We start from the raw sequence: 23,724 nt of genomic DNA, 5'->3' as shown, positions 1-23,724 counted from the left end.
AAATTTTAATTCCACCATTAAAGATGAGGCTAAGATGCAAATGTCTTGTGGAAGAAGTAATTCATTTTAAATTGCATTATTAATTTCCTACCCTAACCCAAGACAGGGCTAGACCTACTCCTATAAAAACCTTCAGGAGAAAGAAGCCAACTGTCTTCAATTTATTCACACTGAGCTATAAACAAGTGAGAGCAGATTCTTTCCTGAGTACAGCATTAGATATTGGGGAAGATACTAAGTGACTGATCATAAGAGAAGTTGGGAAGAGAGGAAAGGATGTGTAAAATGGATATCTGCCTCCTCTTAGATCCTTCTCCGCCTTGTTCCACCCTATACACAGGCATCAAGAGTCACATTTCTTCAGGATGTATTTAGAAATAGGCAGGATTTTGTTTTGTTTTGTTTTCCTGAGATATCCTCCCAGCAATTGCGCTGGGTATCCCATGCTCTCCCCCACTGCGCCCAGCTCTGCCAGTGATCCCTGCAACCCCTAACCCCGTTCCTCTGAAACACTGCTGTCTCTGCAAGCACCCAATTAAGAGGTGACTGCAGGGTAAGCCACACCCCTCTATAATGCTCTATCCCCCTATTCTCTGTACTATCATCATATAGGCTGTTTTCAGACTTTCCTGAAGGGTTGAGGTAATCATGGGAAATTGTAATGCATGGTGGGGAAAGTGTATGCTGTATATGCTAAAGCTGTCTTCATGGCAAAATCACCAAGGAGTTACACACTTTATCTGAGGTCCATATCATGCTCTCCAGACCTCACGTCCATGGCTGTTTTTCAGATCAACCTCAACCGTGTGACTCTCTCCAATCTCAATTGTAGAAATCCCACTCCACACCTACAACAGTTTGTCTCACTGCAGGATTCATTGCTCTCCTCAGCAGTTATTTCTCAAAATCTGAGTTACTGAATTCAGAATAACAAAAGAAGAGGCTAAGGTGAGAACAAATCCAGCACAACTCTCTCCAAGTAGTACAAAGGATAGAGGGGATAAGGCGCCCTCTCCTAGTGCCCACTTCTCGATGACCATGGTATCCAAACCTATTTCCCTTCCAGGTCTCACCCACCACCTGCCCTCAGTGTGAGGTAACTGAGGAATATGATAGACGTTTGTACACACACACGCACATACACACACACAGGCACATGCACACACATGCACATATGTCTATAGTATAAGTAGTAATTCTCAGAAATTGTATTGTCTAAAGTTTTAAACAACTCAAGACTCATACAGATAAGGATAAATATTTGTCTATTTGTTTCATAACTTACAAGTCTGCCTTTATCCAACAGATTTGGTTTGCTCATTTTCTTTCTCGATCCTGTCCTCCCTTTTAAAATTGTGTTTCTTTAGGCTGCCTGGATAACAAATGTGTCCATGTTTTTTTATTTAAAACTTTTTTAAAAATTTTATTTTATTTTACTTTATTATTATTTTTATTAATAGTTTCAGGTGTACAAAACAATGTAATAGTTAGACATTTACACCCCTCACAAAGTGATAACCCCCCTCCCCCAATCTACTACCCCTCTGACATCGCACACAGCCGTTACATTTCCACTGCCTCTATTCCTTATGCTGTACTCCACTTCTTGTGACTATGTATATAATTATAGTTGATATTCATTATTATTCAGCTTCAGCTTCAGGTGTACAGTGCAGTGATTAGGCATCTACACCGTCCCTGAAGTGGTCTCCCTAATAAGACAAGTGTCCATCGGATGCCCTACAAAATCTTTACAACTTTGGATGGCCACTTGGTTAGTCACCGAAGAAGCTTCTTGAGATTTGAAAGTACTTCCCAGCAGGATATCATTAAATCCTTAGCCAAGTGCCCTCCTATTTCTTCTGTGTAGGGAACTGTGAGATAGAGAATGGCAGGAGGGTCATCCTCCAGTTACAGATGAAGGAAAAGGAAGCTAGAAGTTCTGAAGATCAACTTTCTCACTCTCACCATTTTATTTAGGGATGGACTTAGTCTATGTATTAATGAGTTGGAGATACTTCTTTTCATTTTTTAATTCATTACTAAGACTTGAATATCATTCCAGTTTTCCCATGGATCATTCAGATTAGAAATATGATTTGTAATCATTTAAATTATAACAACATTCCAAAGCAAAACAACTTATAAATCCTTCAGCATATATAATAATGGTGTTTTACCTGCAGGGGAAAGAAAACATGCATTAATTGAATGACAAATATGTGCTAGGGCTTCTCACATTAAAACCCCAAGGCCTACCTAATGCTTGTAGTTGGCTGTGTAACAGGACATCTCCTGGTCATCCCTCCCACACTGCTCTTGCCATCATCCCCATCTCAGTTAATGGTATTCCATTTTTCCAGATACTCAGGCCAAAGACCTCTTTAATTCTCCTACATCTCACACCCATCCTATCAATAAATTCTTTTGCTTTACTTATAAATATATCTGGGACCAGACTATTTCATAACATCTCTTCTCCTGGTCCAAGCCACCAGCTAATTGCAATAGACTCCTAGCTGATTTCTCACTTTTGCATGTGCCCTTCTCTTCTCTTTGCATCTAACTAGAGCAATACTTTTAAAACTGAAGACAGATTGTGTGAAATTTCTTTTTTGGCAGGAGTGTATGTAATCACCTATAAAGCCTGAAATAATTTACATCTTTTCACTAAACCCATCTACTCTGTTCTAGCCACTCTAGCCTCTTTACAGTTCCTTAAACTCTCAACTCAGGGCCTTTGTACTTGCTGTTCCTTCTGCCTGGAATCCCCTTCCCCCTCATCTACTTCCGATCGATGCTCAAATAGCACTCTTTTCCATAAGGCTTTTCTTGACCACTGTGTTTAAAATGACCCCCTTACACACATACAGTATACCTACCCTCATTACCTGCTTTATTTTTCCTCCACAGCTCTTGTCACCATCTGACACAGTACGGATTTCATTTATTTGTTAGTTTTATCAATTTATTTGACCTAGAATAAATTCACTAAAGAAGGGAGTTTTGGTTTTTGGTTCACTGCTAATATCCTGGTATCTAGAACACTGTCTGGCACATAGAATGTGCTCTTTAAATATTTATTAAATGAATGAATTAATTCTTAAGCAAAGTCATGAGATGATCACTATACCTCACAGATAAGAAGAAAACACCACCAAACCCATCACCACAAATAGCAAAAACAAAACAAAAACAATGCAATGAGGTTAAATAACTACTCAAATATTTTTTAAACATTTAATTTAAAACAATGCCTATTTACTAAGGCACTGTTTAATTACTTTATGGTATAACAAAATGATGGGATAATATGCAGTTCTAAAAATAATGAGGACAATCTTTATATTCTGAGATGGAATGATCTCCAAGACATGTTCTTAAGTAAGGCATAGAAGTTATCATCTGTTTAAAAATCAGAAAAAATATATACATGTGTTGGTGTATATATAGCATAAATCTGGAAGAATACAAAAGAAATGCGAATTACGACTGGAGACAGACTAGGTGACTGGATGGTGACAGGAAGGGATGTTGTCTCTCTGATTATTTGTACCTTTTAAATTTTGAGCCATCTGAATGTGCTATATATTCATAAATAAAATAAAACAATAACTTTCCTGAAGTCAGATACCTAGTAAGTGAAAGAGAGTGACATTTCCATTCAGGACTCCCTGATTCAAAATCCTATTTTCTTTCCACTAGCCCATCGTGTCTCAGAGAGAAATATGGCAGTACCAACATATTTCTAACAGGTGAATTTTTGAAAGTCGTCTTAAATATATAGAATACAAAGGGCTAATGTCTTCCTGTCAAACGAATGTCAATAATGTTGATAACATGAGGAAACAACATGTATACCATGCTTAATCTTCTGAAATCATTTCTTTTCTCTTCACAGCTGCTGGCTGGCAATTCCACAGGGCAAAAATTTTATAAAAAGCCCCTGGTTGTGGGCATTCATTCTACCTGTGACCATTATCCTCGTCAGCAATGTTGTCATGTTTATTGTCATCCTCGTCAAAGTGCTCTGGAAGAGTAACGAGAATCTGACAAGGTAAGATTCCCAGTAAATGGGAAACTGCCGGGCATGACTCATCTCTCACATAATACAGCACTGCAATACATCCACAGTTCCTAGAAGAGTTTTCAGACTTAGAACAATGGCAGGAACAGATGGTTTGCAGGACAGATTATCTCTTAAACTTTGTTTCAGAAAGTGGATCATTTCATCTTCCAACATCAGTGCTAAAATATGGGTCTACTGCACTACATAACACATTTTTGTGAACCCAACTGCAAACTAAACCCAAAGACTTCCAGGAAAAGCTTTTCTCCCTCAATCCCAAATATTCAAGACATCAGATTTGAATAACTAAAGAAATGAAAGCGTTGTGAATAGATCTTGGTCACTGTATTTTCATTTTGCAAACTAGTAGCTGTAGACTGTATTTTATATGATTACTTGAATCACATAATGGCTTTACATTTTTTAAAAATTAGTTGCAAATTTATAAAAATTGGGAGAGTTCACTTAAAACTGTGTTTTCTCTTGAAAAAGTTGGAACATCTGGCAATGTTAAGCTCACATTCCCTGCAAATAGGGCATGTACTTTCTGCCTTATCAGTTCCCATGTGGACTGCTTCTCTCTTTTCTGTAACCTTTCTGACACAAATAAACATTTTCCTTGTCACCCCTGATGTACAGGAAAAGCTTTCAGTGGAAGAGACAAAAAACAGGAACTATTAAACACATACATCCATCCCCCCACAATCTCCCACAATATGAATTAGTTAAGACACAGTGCTAATGAGACTATAAATTCATGTTTAATTCTACAAAACTGTAGTTAACCCACATGGATTTACAGAAACACATCTGTGAGCTTTGGTGGTCACCAAATGAATCCATTTGGTATGAATAGATGGGTGACGAAACCATCATTAGTAAGAATATAAACTTAAATATGCGCTTTTCTGATCAAGAATAAGTATCATCTTTTTTATAAGAATGATACTGTAATGTAGTCTATTTGAGAAGAAATATGGGGAAAAGATTATCACTGATAATCATTTAAACCTATGTTTTATTAGCAATGCAGGAAAATCTTGGTGAATTCTCCTTAGCATAATTGCAAATTAGGTTATATTTCTTTTATACAAAACAATATCATTTTGACCACAGACATCAACCGAACTTGTATTTCAAAACTTTGACTGATAGCTCATGGTTCTTAAATTGGCTTAGTTACAACAAAAAGTGGGTTACAACTTAATTGTTTAACAAATTGTCTTCCTTGTATCAATTAGCTTTTGTTGTATAACAAACCACCCCAAAACTTAATGGCTTAGAATGACAAATATTTATTATTTGTCATAAGCTTGAGTGTTGGTTGGGTAGTTGTTCTGGTTTTGGCTGGTGTGAAAGTGGATGGATGATCTAGGATAACTCACTTTCATGCCTGGTGGTTAGTGGTTGGTTGGTCTTGAGTGGGACCTGCTCAGTTGGGAAAACTCATCTCTCCTTCATGTGGTCTCATATCTCCATAAACCAGTCCAGGCTTCTTACCATAGCGGTCGCAGGGTTCCAAAGAGCAATAAGAGAAGGCAAACTCTGCCTTCTGCTTTCTATGAGCAAAATGCTTTTGAGCCTCTGCTTGTGAACAATTGCTAATGTCTCACTGGTCAAAGTAAGTCATATAATTGAGGCCAGATTACACGAATATAGACTTAGCACGGCAGTGAAGAATATCACTCTGCACCTTAATAACCTTTCATTTCCGTATCAACCTACAGCATGGGAAGGAAGGTCCCAGATGCTCAGAAAGGAAATTTCTCACTGGCTGGTCCAGTAGTAATAATCACTAAAATAAAATTCTATTCCAAAGAAAAAGTTGATTCCTTGTGAAATTTGCCTTAGTAATATTTAAGGAACTGTTTATGCCTGAGTTTTTAAGCAGGTATCACTGTATTTCTTAATAAAGCTTTCTAAATCAGATTTTACCCAGAGTGACATAGGTCTAGCTAACATTGTTTTACCACCTGAGGTATAATATTATTAAATGAATAGTGTATGTAGGCAGCTGAATATGTATTCTCAATAGGAGGGTAACAATGATATCAATAAATAAAAACTGAATAAACCATATTTTCTTTCTTGCTTTTTCTTACCTAGCACAAAAAAGAATTCATCACTTAAGAAGATTCTTAGCACGTTATCTATTGCAGTCGTTTTTGGAATTACCTGGATTCTGGCATACTTTATGCTAATTGATAATGATAACATCAGGATTATCTTCAGCTATATATTCTGCATACTCAACACTACTCAGGTATGGTGTGGATTAGTCTAAAAGAAGCAGAACATGCAGTGGTGGAGATGGCACCACCCTGAACCAAAGTTTTCTCCTTTTAAAGTTTCCTGAAGGTCATCGCTTACCTTTAGGAGATTCTATTTTTAATATACTTGGAGAAAAGACAAAGGAAAACTCTTTATGACTTACCTACTATGTTCTTTCCTGGGCTGAAGTACATATAATATAACTGCAATAAGATTGGGCCACGTTAGTCCCTCTTTCCCGAGCAGAAGAGATTTTGTCAAGCAAATAGCATGGGAAATACTTCCTTTCCTTTTCTCCCATGTGACAGGTTCTCTCTGTGTAATAGCAGCTCCTCACTGGGTTGGTATGGACAATGTTACAGGTATTGCTGGAGCTCGGACCCATGTGGGTTGGCTGAATTTTTTATTTCTCTCTCTTTTTAAAATTTTGTATAATTTTTATTAATTTTATCTTTAAAAACTTTATTGCAGACTAATTGGAAATAATTGACAAATATGATTGTTAATTATTTTTATCTTAGCAATAATTCAACATACCTATGTGTATCAAATCATCACACTGTACAATTGTAAAGATATACAATCTATCACATCACATAATGGTAGTTAATTTGTTTTGTGTGTGTGTGGTGAGAACGCTTAATTACTCAGCAATTTTGAAGTGTACTATATCATCTTATTAATTAGAGTCACCATGCTGTATATTAGATTTTCAGGACTTATTCTACTTATACCTGAAAATTTGTATTCTTTGACCTACACTAACGCATTTCCTCCTCCTTGCAGTCCTTGGTAACTGCTATTCTATTCTGTTTCTGTAAAATTCGCTTTTTGTTTTTTTTAAGATCCCACATTTATGTGATACCATACAGTGTTTGTCATTATCTGGCTTATTTCATTTAGCATAATGCCCTCCACGTTCATCCATGTTGATGCAAATGGCATGATTTCCTTCTATTTTATGGCTGAATAGTATTCAACCGTAATATAATATATAATAATTAATATATAATCACATTTTATTTATATATAATTTATTTACATGTAAAAATGTGAAAAAAATATATATTTATATAATGTGATATATATGTAACATTTTCTTTACCCATTCATCCATCCAAAGACTTTCAGTTTGGTTTCATATATTGGCTATTGTGATAATGTTGCAATAAACATGGGTGTGCATACATCACTTAAAGATACTGATTTCCTTCCTTTGGATACACACCCAGTAGTAAAATTGCTGGATCATATGGTAGTTCAAGTTTTAATTTTTTGAGTAATTACCATACCATTTTCCATAATGGCTGTACCAATTTACATTCCCACCAAAAGTGTATAAAGGTTGCTTTTTCTCCATATCCTCACCAACATTTTTCATCTCTTGTCTTTCTGGTAATAGACATCCTAACAGTCGTGAAGTGACATCTCATTGTGGTTTTGATTTACATTTCCTTGGTTATTAATGAAGTTGAGCACCTTTTCTTTCTTTTCTTTTCTTTTTTGAGTTCCAATAAAACTTTATTTACAAAATCAACAGAAGCCCAATTTAGCCTACTGGCTATAATTTGTCAGTCACTGCTTTGTATCATGTCTCCTATACCTTTTCTTGTACCTGTTGACCATTTGTATGTTTTCTTTGGAAAAATGTCTATTCAGGTTCTTTGCCCATTTTAAAATTGGGTTATTCAGTTTTTTCTTCTTCTTTCTATTGTGTAGTATGAGTTCCTTATATAGTTTGGATATTAACCCTTTATCAGAGCTCACAAATATTTTTTCTCATTCTGTAGGTTGCCTTTTCAATTTATTGTTTCCCTTACTGTGCAGAAGTTCTTTAGTTTGAGTAGTCCCCCTTGTTTATTTTTGCAACAAGCTTGTGTCGTTTGTGCTTTTGATGTCTTAGTCAAGAAATCATTGCCAAGAGATCCTTTTCCCAATGTTTTCTTCTATGAGTTTTATGGTTTCAGGTCTTACATTTAAGTCTTTCATCCATTTTGAGTTAATTTTTGTGAGTGGTGTAAGTTACTGGTCATTTCATTTTTTTGCATGTATCCAGTTTTCCCAACACCATTTATTGAAGAGATTATCTTTTCCCCATTGTGTGTTCATGGAGCCCTTGTCAAAAATTAGTTGACCATACATTCATGGATTTGTATCTGGCCTCTCTATTCTGTTCTACTGGTGTATGTGACTGTTTTTTCTGCCAGCACCATACTATTTTGATTACTATAGCTTTGTAATATAGCGTGAAGTTAGGAAGTGTGATGTTTTTGCGTTTGTTCTTCTAATAATTGCTTTGGCTATTGGGGTCTTTCGTGGTTTTATGCAAATTTTAGGATAGTTTTTTTCTATATCTGTGAAAAATGCCATTGAAATTTTGGTAGGGGTTGCATTAAATCTCTAGATTGCTTTGGGTAGTATACAATATTAATTTTTCCAATTCAAGAGCACATAATATTGTTATATTTACTTGTATCTTCTTCAGTCTGTTTCATCAATGTCTTATAGTTTTAGGTGTACAGGTCTTTCACTGTCTTGATTAAATTTATTCCGATTTCATTGTTTTTGATGCTATTGTAAATGGGATTGCTTTCTTAATTTCTTTGTCAGATAGTTTGTTGTTAGTGTATAGAAATGCAATGATTACTGTATATGATCTTGTATCCTGTAACTTTACTGAATTCATTTATTAGTTTTAACTGTTATTTGGTGGAATCTTTTGTGTTTTTTTTGTATATAAAATCATGTAATCTGCAAACAGAGATAATTTTTCTTCTTCCTTTCTTATTTGGTTGTCTTTTATTTATTTTTATTGCTTAATTGCTCTGGCTAGAACTTCCACTGCTATGTTGAATAAAAGAGATGAGAACGGGCAGCCTCGTCTTGTTCCTGATCTTAGAAGAAAGATTTTTAACTTTTCACCGTTGAGTATGTTAGTTGTGGGCTTGTCATATATGGCCTTTATTATGTTGAGGACCATTCCTTCTATACCTAATTTGTTGAGTTTTTCTCATGAAAGGATGTTGAATTCTGTCAAATGCTTTTTCTGCATCTATTGAAATGATCAGGATTTTTATATTTCGTTCTGTTAATGTTGTGTATCACATTTATTGATTCGTGTATGTTAAACCATTTTTGCATCCTAGGGATGAATGCCACTTGATCACACTGTATGATTCTTTTAATATGTTGTTGAATTTGATTTGCTAGTATTTTGTTGAGGATTTTTGCATCTGTATTCACAAGGGATATTGGCCTGTAGTTTTCTTTTCTTGTAGTGTCCTCATCTGGCTTTGGTATCAGGGTAATGCTAGCCTCGTAAAATGAGTTTGGAAGTGTTCCTTCCTCTTCAATTTTTTGGAAGAGTTTGAGAGGGATTGGTATTAATTCTTCTTCAAATGTTTGATAGAATTCACCCTGTGAAGACATCTGGTCCTGGGAATTTCTTTGTTGGAAGGTTTCTCATTACTAATTCAATTGTCTTGCTTGTTATTGAACTGTTCAATTTTTCTATTAACTTTGTGATTTAGTATTGGTAAGTTGTGTGTAAATTTTTCTTTCAATTCTTCTAAGTTTTTAAGAATGGCTTTATGGTCATGAGTTGGTCTATCTTGGTGAACAAAGCATTTATCCTCGAAAAGAATGTGTATTCTGTAGCTGTTGGGTGTAGTGTTCTAAAAATGTCAGTATGGTCAAAGTGATTGTTAGTGTTGTACAGATTTTCTATTCCTAACCAATATTTTGTCTGGTTCTCTCAATTGCTGAAAGAGGAGTTTTAAAATCTTTAACTGTAATTGTAAATTTGTCTAGTATCTTTTTAATTTTGTCAATTTTTGCTTCATATATTTGAGGTGCTGTGATTAGATGTATATACATTTATGATTGTGATATGCTCTGGATGAATTGACCCCGTATTCTTTGGATATGTCTGTCTTTAACTTTGCTAATACGCTTTGTCATGAAGTCTACTTTATCTGATATCCAACCTTCTGATGTATATCGGTCGAATGATATATACGTTTTTATCCACTCATTTTCAACTTATCTGTGCCTTTATATTTAAAGTATGCATCTTGTAGACAGCAAATAGGATCGTCTTACCCTTTTATTCATTCTAGCAATCTCTGTTTTTTAATTAGAGTATTTAATCCATTTAGAGATAATATAATTATTAATATGGGTGAATTTATGTCTACCATTTTACATGTTGTTTTCTGTTGCCACTCTATTTTTTTATTCCTCTGTTTCTCCTTTCCTCTTTTTTGAGTAACTTTAATATTAATGAGTTTCCATTTTAATTTGTATGTTGGTTGGTTATTAAGCAATATCTCTTGGCATTTTGGGAGGGTTGATTTGGAGATATATTATACATCCTTAACTTTTCATAGTCAACTTAGAATTAATATTTTACCACTTACAGTAAAATCTAAGAACTTGCAACACTATAAATTCGTTTATCATCCTCCCTTTCTTTATGTTGTAGTTGTCTTATGTATTATATCTGCATGCATTATAAAACTCACAATGCAGTGTTATAAGTTTTTCCTTTAAACAGACATGCATTTTAAGACAACCAAGAGGAAGAAGTGTTTATATTCACCCACATATATACCATTTCTAGTGTTCTTCATTCCTTTCTGAAAATCTGAATTTTCATCTGGTTTCCTTTAGAATTTCTTGTAGTATATGTCTTCTGTTGACAAATTCTCTGTTTTCATTTATCTAAAAGCATCTTTATTTTGCTTTCATTCCTGAATGATATTTTCCCTGGATATAGAACTATGGATCGATGGAATTTTTATTTTTATTTTAACATTATAAAGAACTCATTTCACAAACTGACTCCAATTTCTAAGACATCCTTAGTGTTTTGTATTATTTGTTTCCCTGAATATAATGTGTTATTTTCCTCTGGTTGCTTTCAGAATTTTTTCTTTATCTTTGATTTTCAGCATTTTGACTATGATGTGCCCAGGTATTATTTCCTTTGTATTTATTCTGCTTGGGATTGCTGAGCTCCCTGAATCTGTTATTTGTATCTTACATCAAATTTGAGAACATTTTGAACATTATTTTTTCAAGTAGTTTTTCTGTCCCATTTAATCTCTTCTCATTTTCTGGGACTCATATTGTGTTAGACCATTTAACAGGTTCCTGAGCTCTCTTCATTCTATTTAAATTCTTCCTTCTTGTTATTCATCAGGTTGGATTATCATAGTGATATATCTTCAAGGACTTTAATTTTTATCTTTAATCATCTCCAGTCTGCTCATTTGCCTATGCAGTGGTTTTCATTTCAGATATTTTACTTTTATTTTAATAATTTATCTCATTCTTTATAGTTTTTTATTTTGCTTAGATTTCTTAATTTTTGGATCATTATGAGTGATTTTCTTTTACATTTTTTTTGTGTATATATTTGCACAGTCTTTTACTGAGGTAAAATTGACATAACATTATATTAGTTTCAGGTGTATGACTAATGATTCTATATTTGTAATTTACACATTTTTATTAGTTTCTTTGCTGTATCTCTTCTGTAACTATGTCACTGATGTTTATCTAAATAATGTATTTTGATACGATTTTATTGTTTTTAATGATTCTTTTTCCATAAAATTGACTGTACCTTTCACATTCTTAAGCATGTTGGAATAGCACTTAAAAATTCTTGTCTGCTAAATCTAACATCTGGGTCATTTCAGTGAATCTCCATTGATTGCCTTTTTTCTTTAGTACGGGCCATGTTTTCCTGTTTCTTCATATGCCTACTAATTTTGATTGATTTATGGACATTGCAAATAATGTATTATAAGTAATAGACTGTAGCATCTCTGCATTCTGCTATATTCCTACCAAGAGTGAAGTTAGCATACAATAGACTTAGAAGGACTAAAATTGAACTCTATCTCCCCTAAGGCAGAGAGCAGCTAAAGTCTCTGATTAGTCTATTAGCCTTAGCCAGGCTTCTTAGAATCCACCACATAAATTTATAGTTCAAAGGTCAATCAGAGATTTGGGCAGAGTTTATATACAGCCTCTGGAGCCTCCCCCCCACCACCTCCTCCTGGATATTCTGGATATTATTCATTACTTTTCAGCTGCTGGGTTCTGCTGGATTGCCCTAAACCCTGTCCTCTGGGCCTTCAACTGAATAAGACTCCTATTCCAACTCCAGGTTTAGTCATTCTGTGTGGGGCTGATCAGAATATTCCTTCTCGCTAAAAGATATTAAAAACAAAACAAAACAGGAAACCTACCCAGTACATGTCCCTTTTTCCCAAGTATACATTCTCCTTCTAGTTTCAGACTGTTTTTTGTGTCTTCCTATGTCTTCATGTAGGTTTTTAAAATACTTTGTCCAGAGCTTATAGGAGTTATCTGCAAGACAGTTGATTTAATAGGAGCAGAACCTTATTAAGTTGTTTTTATGACATAATTCTTCATAGGCCTGAAGATGCTTTTATTCCTTGAGTCTTATCTCAAGCATATATTTCATCATCGATCTTTTTAAAAACATTTCATTCATACTTTGATATAAATTTGAAATGAAGATTTATATTCTTCTTTTCTTTAGAAATCATTCCATTAACATCTTGGAAGCATACACTATAAGAAGCTAAACATTTAAACTAAGGATTATGGTCACCTTCTGATTTTCCTCATGGCAAAAATAGTGATATAGATGAACCAAGATGGTGGATGAAAATAAAAATAATTCTGTTTGACCTCAGAGGATTGTTGTTTTTACACTTTTTAATTTGTGTATTACGTATGGGGAATGTCAAAACTTTAAGATAAAACAAGGATCCATTATTGAAAGACATCTTGAAATCAGAATTTCTCTTCATGCATTTTACTCTATACCTCCTCCCTTAGCAAACGTTGCCTTTTACTTTGATGAAAAATATTACAAGGACTTTTCCCTGTGTATACGGATTCTTATCTTTTCTGAGCTGGCAGAGTGAATTATATTTCAATATAATGAAAGCACCCTTCTTTTAAAATACTCACCCTACACCAGGATCACTGTGTGAACAAGTATGATCACTGAGTAACCTGTATGAAGCAAGGAAAAAAGTTCCTCACTGAAATTTTGCTTCTTCACTCCAGACCTCCAAACTTGAAAGCAGAGGGATGATTCCTAATATTCCACATAGATTTTTATTACTTTAAAAAATGTTTCCAGTTGGATATTTATTGAGATTACCTTCTGACATTTTTATATGTTACATGTGTATTTTTAAAGGTGATATATTTAGTTTCCCAGTTATTTTTTATAAAATTTTCTTTGCCTTTAATTTGTTCATCAAAGACTGAGAAAGGCATGTAAAATTTCATTTCACACTTATTTTCTACCAATTTTTCTTACATTTAACTGTTTATCTTTCTACAATTTAGTGCTGTATTGTCATGTCCCTAGAAATTTATGGATTATGTACATTTTTGGTGCATTTTACCTTTCATCAATATAACATGTCACTCAGTCCCATTTTGTCTTGAAATCTGATTTTCCACATATTAATGTAGCAACTTCTAATTTGTATTTATTTGCTCTTATCTAATCTATGCTAGTTCTTTTATCTTTAAGTTTTCTGTGTCACTTTGTTTTTTTGTGTTTTTTTTTTTTACGGTACTCATTCTGTGTTAACAACTGTTCTAAATTCTTTATTTGTATAATGTTCACAACAACTATTGAGGTACACACTCATTATACCCATTTTACCAATGAGAAAAATCAAATCAAAGGAAGGTTAAGATACTTGCCCAAGGATATATAGCTGTTAACTGGCAGCAACAGGACTCAAGCCTAGGCCGTCTCCCAAATCTGTACTCTAACTCACCGTTGCTAGAGTAGGGTGGGCTTAGGGCCCTTTGCTATTGCTAAAATTACTGGAGTAGCCTCTATTCCATCTAGTTATAATAAATACAGAGAACAGAGAGAATTGGCTCTATTTTTATAACAACAAAACATATGAACCTCTGTTTATGTTTAGCATTTCCCCACTTAACAATATTGATGAGAAACAGAGCAGTTGATAGACAGGCAATAGAGTCTGACAATTGCAGGTACTTCTTTTCCTAGTTCTCATCACAGCTAGAGCACAGTACAGGGCATTCTGAGTGTGACTCTGACCAGGAAAAGGGAAATTAGTCTTCTCACCCTGTGGGCACTAATCCATTTAGAAGGAAATAAAGAGCTCTGTTGGCAGGAGACAAGTGACTTGATTTCTTTGCATCTCCCCATCTGCAAAATCAGCTGGGACAGTCATTGTGAAGCATTGAGCCAGGTGGAGCCCTAGGTCCCAGTCCCTTCCCTATGCCTCTCAGAATCTGTGTCTGAAGCTTCACAATGACCTTGTCCCTGCCATGGGCAGCTGGGCCCTCTGTTGTGTCGCTTTTTGTCTCCTGGGAGCAGGTGAATCACCACTGGTTTAGTAAATTCCTATCTAGCTGGGTGTGTGTCACTTTATTTTTGACATCTCTTTTTAGACCCCATATATTTAGATTTTAAAAAATCATTTTCACATTGTTTTTTCATTTTATTAAAAAATGTTGACATTCTAAGCTATTTAGCTAAATATTAGCTTTCGAAACTAACATATCTGAGCTTATTTTGTCATGTTATTTTTTTCACATGTATCCATGATTTTTCCTTAGTTTTATATATTGTGCTATATAAATTGTGTTCTCTTTTACTTAACCGTCTCTAATAATCAGAATATTTTCATTCTGTTAATTATTATCTTTGCTTATTAAACATTACTAAAATTTTTATAAGGTAGTTTTCAATTTCCAGAGTAAAACAATATGCATTAATTCTATTTTTAGGGTAATGTTAACACAGTTTAGCCTCTTCTGGCCTCCTGGTTTTATTGGTATAATTTAAAATTTATCTTTTTTTGTGGGGAGGGTTCTCCCTATTCTCATACCATCCTTTACAATTTTTTGAAATAATTTTGGACCCATCAGAAGTTGCAAAAATAGTACAGAGTTTCTATGTACCTTTCACCCAACTCTTCCAATGACAACATCCTATGTGACTGTAATACATTATCTAACCCAGGAAATTGACATTGGTACAATCCACATAGATTATTTATATATAGGCTTTAATCCCTTGAAGTGATGACTTTAATTCGAGCTTTATTAACAGAACTTTGAATTAAATCAAGTAAAATAGAAGTATTGTGGTTTTATAAGTTTATTTGTCCCTTTTCTTCTTGTACTCAAAAATTAACTTTTTATGCATATACGTCTCACCTCCTCAACCAGATTATCAGTTCTCTAGTGCAAGTAACATGCTCGTGTGTATCTTTCACAGTAGGTAACATCTTGTTTGAGTTCAGGATGGGCTATAGTCTAATATTTTGTAAAGAAACTTTAGTGTTTGGTGATTCTTATTAAGTTGCTGAGAGTAGTAACCACTGTATGTAGTTGATATGTTGATTGTTTCTGGCTCTGGTCAAATATCACTGAAGGGGGAAGTCTTTGATCCAAAATGGAAATCATTGAGAAGGGCATTAGATAAATTTGATTTGATAGCAAATGATGAGGAGTTTGTATAGTACAGTGTGAGGAGCTGCTTGTCTGTATGAATTGCTAACATCACTTTTAATATTTGTAAGCGCTTACCCTCCATCCCAGTAGCACTCTCCAGTGCCTATTGAGAATAAGTCCCTTAAACAATGGATGCATACTAGCCACTAAATTTAAATGGATATAAATCAGTTCTTTTTTGTGTCAACACTGAATAGAAACTCCCCAGAAGGGCAACAAGTAGGGTAAGCTTAATCTAGAATTGCCAATTGACCATGGGTTTGTTCCTTAGAGTGACCAGGAATTTAGAAAAGTATTTTAAAAAAGACATGGTCAAGAATATTCTCTTCTCCATGCATAGGAGAGGCATATTACAAAATGGATGCTCTTTACAAAATGTTCACACTACATGATAAAATTGGGGTGACCACATGGCAAGAGCATTGGATTAAAAGTCAGGAGACTTAGGCTGTCTTCCAGCTCTAACATTAATGATTCATATGATTTTAAGAAATTCAGACAAGCTCTCTGAGTGAGGTATGTAAAATATAAAATGGAAGGGGGTGTTAACATTGAAAGTGTTATTCAAAGTAGGTCTGAATGTTACCTACATCAGAAATGTACACAGTGTGTTAAAATGCTGATTCCTGAGTCTCACCCCTAGCCTACTCAATCAGAATCCAAAGGGTAAGAGCTGGGAATCTTCATTTTAAACAAGGGTCCCAGGTGATTTTTATGTACACCAAAGTATAGGAGTGAGTAGATTAGTTCACACATAAGTTTCCTTCTAGATTTAGAATGCTGTAATTCTAATAAGCATTTATTTACTAAGTGCTACAGAAATTATTTAAAAGGCACAATTTGATCTATTTGCTAGTGAGGATTAGTTTGATTCATATATTTTGTCTTTTCAAATAACGTCTTTGGGATTTTAAGGAGCACAGAAATATTGGGAGTCCACTCAGACAGAGTCCCACAGGATGGTGTCTTTATGGATTCTCCATGGTAGGTCTTTTCCTAATTATTATACAACTAGAAATTCTATCCAGTATCGTCTTTCCCTTAGAATTTAAATTTTGGGAAAGCCAGATGAAATAGTGTGTCCCACAAACAGAATGCTTTTCCAGAGACCAGATGTCTCAGATCCCTAAAATAAATTTCTCTCCCTTGAACAATCGGATGGCCCATGACCACTTGTGTTCTTGTGAAACCCATGTTCCCATGCACACTTCCTTGTGTCATCAAGGCTTTCTTTAAATGAGATAGATACCACCTGTTGGGTAACAATCAAGTTAATCTTTCAGCTTTTGGCTAATGAACCAGTCTATCTCTTACTAACATGCATTGATTCTGTCAGTCAAATTCTCAGTCTTTGGATTATTTTACCATAGCACCAGAAGTCACCTAAAACTGTAGTTATAGGATATAGTTCTAGAAATAAATTCTTATAAGTCTTGGGGCCATAGAGATGCCCATCTGGGAGATATCTATGGATATTTACTATTTTAAAATAACTTTTTATTTGAAAATAGTTTGATTCAAGAAGTTGCAAAAATAGTATAGAGTTCCCATGTACTCTTTGCCCAGCTTTCCCTAATGGTAATAACCCTAGTACATTGTCAAAATCAAGAAATAAACATTGGCACAATATTATCAACTTAACTACAGATGTTATTTAATTTGTCATTTCCACAAAGGCTATTAATCCAGGATTAACAAGGGCCTCTTAGATGTTATAGTATACTTTATAGTATTTTTCTGTTATAATTACAAGCAACAGGCTGTGTATATGGAGGACAGAAGAATTTTGGAGCCAAACATGAGAGAGTTCAACTCTAGACTACTGATTACTGCTTGGGTAATCTTTGGCAAGTTGCTTAATTTATCTGAGCTGTAGTTTCTTCATCTATAACATGGGCATTATAAGGTTTATTTTACAAAGTTGATGTTAGTATTAAGTGATGAGGATTAAACGACAAGCAAGTTTCTGATAAAAGACTTCAATAAGTGGTAGTTTTTATTCTAAAACTGTATAGAAAATAGTACTCTGTCTTTTGTGGGTAAATTACTCATGTAACATCTGGTATGTAAAGATCAGACAAGCAATAGAAGGGCTTAAAATTTTTTTTGTTCTTAAATGCACCAAATTTCTAGTTATGTTACAAAAACTCTAAGAAATACAGAACCATGGAATGTTAGAACTGGAAGAAGAATTAGGTAACCCCTAATCAATCTGTTCCCATTAGGAAATTGAAGGTCATAGATGTTAAGAAAATTGAAAAGTTAATGTGGTATACTAAAAAATAAATATTTGGTCTTTGTCCTCAATTCAGGCATAGAGCCTCTAAGGTCCTTGGAATCTCTGGAGTGATAAGAGTATCTTTTGTATGTTAATGAGATTGACTGGTGGCTGGGGCCACTAGATAACTTCAGGAAGGTGGCTGGTTGCCAGAAAGACCAAACCTTGATTAGAAGCTTGGAATTTCCAAGCCCACCCCCAGCCTCCAAAAAGGGGAGGTGGGCTGGGGACTGAGTCAATCACCCAGGGCCAATGATTTAATCAGCTATGCCTGTGTAATGAAACCTCCGTAAAAACTCCTAAGTGAAGGGTTTGGAGAGCTTCCAGGTTGGTGAACATATCAAAGTGTTGCAAGTGCACCCCTCCCCCGCCTTACCTTGCCCTATGATCTCTTCTGTTTGGCTGGTCTTGAGTTGTAGCCTTCATGATAAACAGATGATAGTAAGTAAAGTTCTTTCCTGAGTTCTGTGAGTCATTTTAACAAATTGTCACATCTGAAGTGGGGAAGGCAGGTGGTGGGAACCCCCTACTTTGTAGCCTGGTCTGTCGGACAGAAGTGTGGATTACCTGGGAGCCCAATACCTGTGACTGGCATCTGAAGTGACCCCTTAACCACCAGGTAGTTAGTGTCAGAACTGAATTGTAGGAAACCCAGCTGGTGTCAGAATTGCTCCGTGTCAGGAGGGCAACAGCCTCAGTGACACAGCCAACGTGTGGCAAACCAGGACCCAAACTCAGGTCTTCTCTTTTACATACATGCAGCACTTTATATTTGAGAAGAACATTGCCTCAACCCTCAAAGACAAAAAACATGCACAGCAGCTGCAGACCGATAAATTCAAGTTGGAGAGTTGTTGTGAGAAGGGTGGGTGGCAGGACAAAATCAAATTTCTTCCCTGATTCGCAACACTTATCTAACATCAAGCTTTTATTCTATCTGCCAGGGATTGCAAATTTTTATCCTCTACACCGTCAAAACAAAAATCTTCCAGGATGAAGCTTCCAAAGTGTTGAAGTCCCTGTCATCGTCTGCTAGGAGACTGAAGCCGCGATCAATGACCCCGCTGAGGCTGCGTTTAAGGATGTATAATTTGCTCAGATCACTTCCAACCCTCAATGAACACTTTAAGGTGCTGGACCCATTTATAGTGACTGAGGAAACAACACTCTCGGAAAGTGAGGAAACAAAGGCAAGCATCTAGACAGTAAAACTGTTACTGTTTGTGGTCCTTTTAATTCAACTTGTACCAGTTTTCCTTTTCTTTTTCCTTCCTTTATTATCTAGTCCTCTTGGAAAGTCTCCCTCAATGAATTTTGATTAAGGTTAAGAATCAGGTAAAACCTTTTGTTTATTAGCATCAGAAATAATGAATTTGGTAGTTTTTCAATTCAATAGATTCTTACCTGAATGAGGTGAAGAATTCTGCCCAGCATTCAAGATAATTCAAGATTTTCATTGCTCCTTATATCATAAAGTCAGTGTGACAAACTTTGATAAAAATGTAGGACCTAAACAAAGTCTTTTACAATTTACTAAAGGGGACATGAGAAGAAAAATTTACCTCGCAGAATGAAATGAATTATGATGAAGGCTGCAGGGAGTTATTTGTATGTATCATACTTTTGATCTGTGAATATTTTAAATTTGTATATGCTTACTTTTATTTCCAATTAAGAATTTTGCACCAATATAACCTCTGGAAAGGGAATTTTTTGTTGTTGTTAACAAAACAAACAAACATGTTTTATGACCCGAGGAGTTGGCTCTATGAGAAATGGGCAGTGAGGCATAGAAGGTTACTAAAGCCTCTAGATATTTCCTTCCAGTTCTTGATATACTTGCCTTTTTATTGATAAAATGACACCGAGTCTCACAAAAGGAAAAAGTTAGTCACAATCACCCCTTGTGGCTTTTAAAAGATCTAACTCCTTATGGGATTTTAAACACTTGAATTATAAATGGCTTCTTAAATAAAAAATGAGCTACATTGGGGTGGGGAGCATTTGCACTGGACTTAAAAGATACAGTCTTTGAATTGCTGTGTTCTGTTTTGCCATAAACTAGGCAGCTGCTGTGAGTGCACTGAACTAAGGGACCGACAAATGTCAGTTGAGCTGTGGCATACTTCTCACCACGCCCTAAGTACATGTTGTTTTTATAGAAATGGTTGTAACTGACTGTTGAATTCCTTGGCAAGCCAACAAGAGCCTATTCCATCTGTAGGATAATTGAGACCTTCTAAGATAGTGGGGAAAAAAGTACAGGGAAAAGAATAAAAAGACAAGCAGTTCTCAGAGGTCACTGTTTTCAGTGGTGTTATAGTGCTCTGCCTAGACAGGGGCTGGACCCAGGGAAAATTATAAGGTGTGGTTGACCTACTCTATGTCCTGAAATACATATTCAGATGCAAATAAACGATAAGAGCCACTTTAAATGTGAAAAAAAAGTTCACCAAAAAAAGCCACATTTAGCTGAGCGTGAGGTGTATGTGTTGCCTTGGTGATTTTAGTTTTCTTTGCACTTTTTTCAGCGCTCTTGGGGTATAGCCGCCAAAATTCTATGTAATGTTCCTGGAATGGCTGTACCCTAAATGCGCAAGCTCCACATGCGTACTGTGGAGGCTAAATCTGGCAGCCATTGATGTACCTACCCTGAAGTCCTACCACTAGGAAATAATTCTATGGATTTAAGCCTTTACCTCATGCATTGGTCAGGAATCTTTTCGTGCAGTGATAGAGATCCAACTCAAATTAGGTTAAAGGTCAAAGAGAATGTAATGGCTCAATTAATTGTACAGTCCAAAGGCTGAGTTGGTTTAGGTGGGGTGACTATACGTTCTGGTTTGCTTGAGCCAGTCCCCATTTGTGCCTCTTGTCCTGACTTAAGTATCACTAGCAGCCCCTTTTACTTGCCTGGTTTGGGACATAAAATATATGATAATTGTTGTGACCACTTGCTGGCTGTGAAAGAATTCACAAGGCACAAAGGAATAGAAATTAGAAAGTTTATTCAAGAAAAAAAGCACTGGCAGAGAAGCCACTGGGGGCAGAGTCTAGATAGAGCAGACAACTGCACTGATCTTTAGGTTAGCTTTTTTTATACAGGGAAGTGTAAGTAAATTTCCTTACAGCTGAAGATGTGACGTCCAAACTCAGGATATTTTACATATAGACTGAGGTCATTTGATTGACATATGCTGGTTATATAACTAGTTTCTCTATCCTTCTGCCCTGTAACCTCCCATCAGTGTATCTCATTGGCTGCAGCCAACCAGAAGCCAGATGAGCCAGGAATCTGTGGGGCTCAGTCCCCTGTGATATGGAGCAAAGCAAGGGCAGGGAGGATAAAGGACCCAAGATCTGGCACAACTTGCTTGGTCATGTGCCCACAGGCATTGTGTTCAGGGACTATTGGTCCAGCCTGAGTCACTGTGAAGTGGAAGGATGGTGGATAATTTGGTTGACAGGATATCCTGGAGTGAAGAACAAACAGTTACATCCAGGATGGGATGCTGGCAGAAAGTGTTAAGGTGCTTCCACTACCTCTTCTGACAAAATACAAGTACCACTTGGGAAGACAACCACTTTCAGGCTCATCAATCATTTCCCTTACTCTGAATGAGCAAGCCTATTAGATCCTTGTCTGAGTAGAGTTTGAATGGAGTGGGTAAGGAAAGCAAGAAATGATTTGTTTCTTTGGAAGTTGAGGAGCAAGGACAGAGACTATAGAAGTCGAATGGTGACATACTTAAAAACAAAATTTCAGGAGAGGGATACACACCAAACTTAATCCAGGGGCTAACTGTGGGGAGAAGAGGAAGGAAGAGGAGAGGAGGGACCTGGGCTTGGTAAAAATTAGTCAAAGGGAACTTTGGCTCTGTCTGGCATGCTCTAATTTATTTTCTTTTTTTATGGAAAATATTCCCATGTAATACTTAGGAGGGAAAAATGTTTTAAGTTCTTTGAAAAATAATCTAAGCCTGCATTTAGAGTCACAAAATTTTAGAGCTGGTAGGGAATTTAGGGTTCACCTAGTCCTGCCCATCCCTTGACAAAGAGCCTCAGGTATGCCCAGAGAGGTCAATGACTTGTCTAAAGTCCTATTACTTGCAGTTGGGCCCACAACTCCCCGTCCAGAATGCTTCCTACTTTGCACTTGCTTGGTAAGTACTGTGGCCAGAAAAAATAATCTTTTTTGTTATTGCAAAGGTTCAGAAGGTCTCAACTGTTATATCATGGTTTCATAGCAACTTATATCAAAGTTCAGAAAATTATCCATGTCATACTTCCACGTGTAACAAAACTCGACTTGGAAGAAGATAAGAATTGGACTATAGTTCCCAAGGAAATATGGTTTGTAAGAGATAACAGCATTAGATCACACCACTCTGCTTTGCTTTTATTTTTTTCTTCTAGTTAAAAACAAAAAAAGGCTAATGTATTAAGCAATGGGATTTTTCAGAAACATGATCAATAGCTTGCAAAAAGGATTTATACCCTATTTCTACTTTTTGAAATTGTTCACAAATCAGGACTCTAGAAACAAACTCCAAAGTGTATACGTTGCTATTGGTAGAATAAAATGGGTGGTAGAAACGTATACATTTCACAGGTGTGTATACGTTTGCTAAAACTCATCTAATTGTACCCTTAAAGTGGGTGCATTTTACTTCATGTAAATTAGATATCAATAAAGTTAACTTAAAAAGTAAGACAAACAAACAAAAACAGCAAGTCTCCTACCAAAGCCAACAAACAAAACAAAAAACTCCAATAGCCAAAATTAAGGAAAAACAATTTAATATTTTTAAAACAAGAAAACAAAAAACAGTTGTCAGTGACCCACTTGTGATACTGAAGTTTCCTGTGGTGCGTTAAGTGTGTGTCTTTGTATACACATAGTATTATATAACTTTGGAGTAATACTGAACATGATCGTGACTGTTTAGTGTGCACTTGGCAAACTGGCAGGCACGAATGTGAAAATGCTGCATTTCCAAATTCGATGGCCTTTTTGTTCACTCAAAATAGTTTGTCCTCTCATTTGGTAATATACCCAGGTGGACATTTTCAAGAAAAATTATCAATGCCAATTTCAAGTAGTGCTAGAATAACTATGTGTTTTCCCAAGAAATGTTTGTTTGTTTGTTTAATTGTTGAGATATGTGACTTGTTTGATAATGTTTCCCTATTTATGTTAGGTGTCAGGAAGTTTATGGTCTAGTCTGTGTCCTACTCCTACCAAAAATACAAGACCATATGACATGTTTCTTGGGTACCAATCTCATCCCTGGTTTCTTACTTTTTGATCCTATGATTATTTTCCCTTCCTCCTGATTTTCTTAATCAGTTTTTCAGAAACCTTTATATATTATTTTCAAATACACAATTTAATACACAGGTTACCTATATGTAAATGAAGTCATATAGATGATGCATATGTAACACTACTTTGAATCTTTTGTGTGTGTCAATAAATAATTGCTAATAAAACCCATTCCTCTCTTCTCTAAGATTTAGTGTTTTATTTTTAGGAAAAGGTGAA

The 23,724-nt window shown here is 35.5% G+C and overlaps 1 protein-coding gene across 1 annotated transcript in view; it reads left to right on the top strand.

Annotated features, from left to right (window-relative positions):
- ADGRG7 (adhesion G protein-coupled receptor G7) overlaps positions 1-23,621 on the top strand; it is a 73,463-nt gene extending 49,842 nt beyond the window's left edge. Inside the window, exons 14-16 of the mRNA XM_019756477.2 lie at positions 3,902-4,057; positions 6,176-6,332; positions 19,124-23,621. Coding sequence (XP_019612036.2) covers positions 3,902-4,057; positions 6,176-6,332; positions 19,124-19,381 — 571 coding nt within the window. The 3' untranslated portion in view covers positions 19,382-23,621. The remainder of the gene's footprint in view (positions 1-3,901; positions 4,058-6,175; positions 6,333-19,123) is intronic.
- Positions 23,622-23,724: the final 103 nt, after the last annotated feature.

Source organism: Rhinolophus sinicus, linkage group LG01 (genome assembly GCF_036562045.2).
Source record: "Rhinolophus sinicus isolate RSC01 linkage group LG01, ASM3656204v1, whole genome shotgun sequence".
Classification (NCBI taxonomy): domain Eukaryota; kingdom Metazoa; phylum Chordata; class Mammalia; order Chiroptera; family Rhinolophidae; genus Rhinolophus; species Rhinolophus sinicus.
Note: the sequence above shows the minus strand (reverse complement) of the source record. Positions and strands in the feature narration are given on the sequence as shown.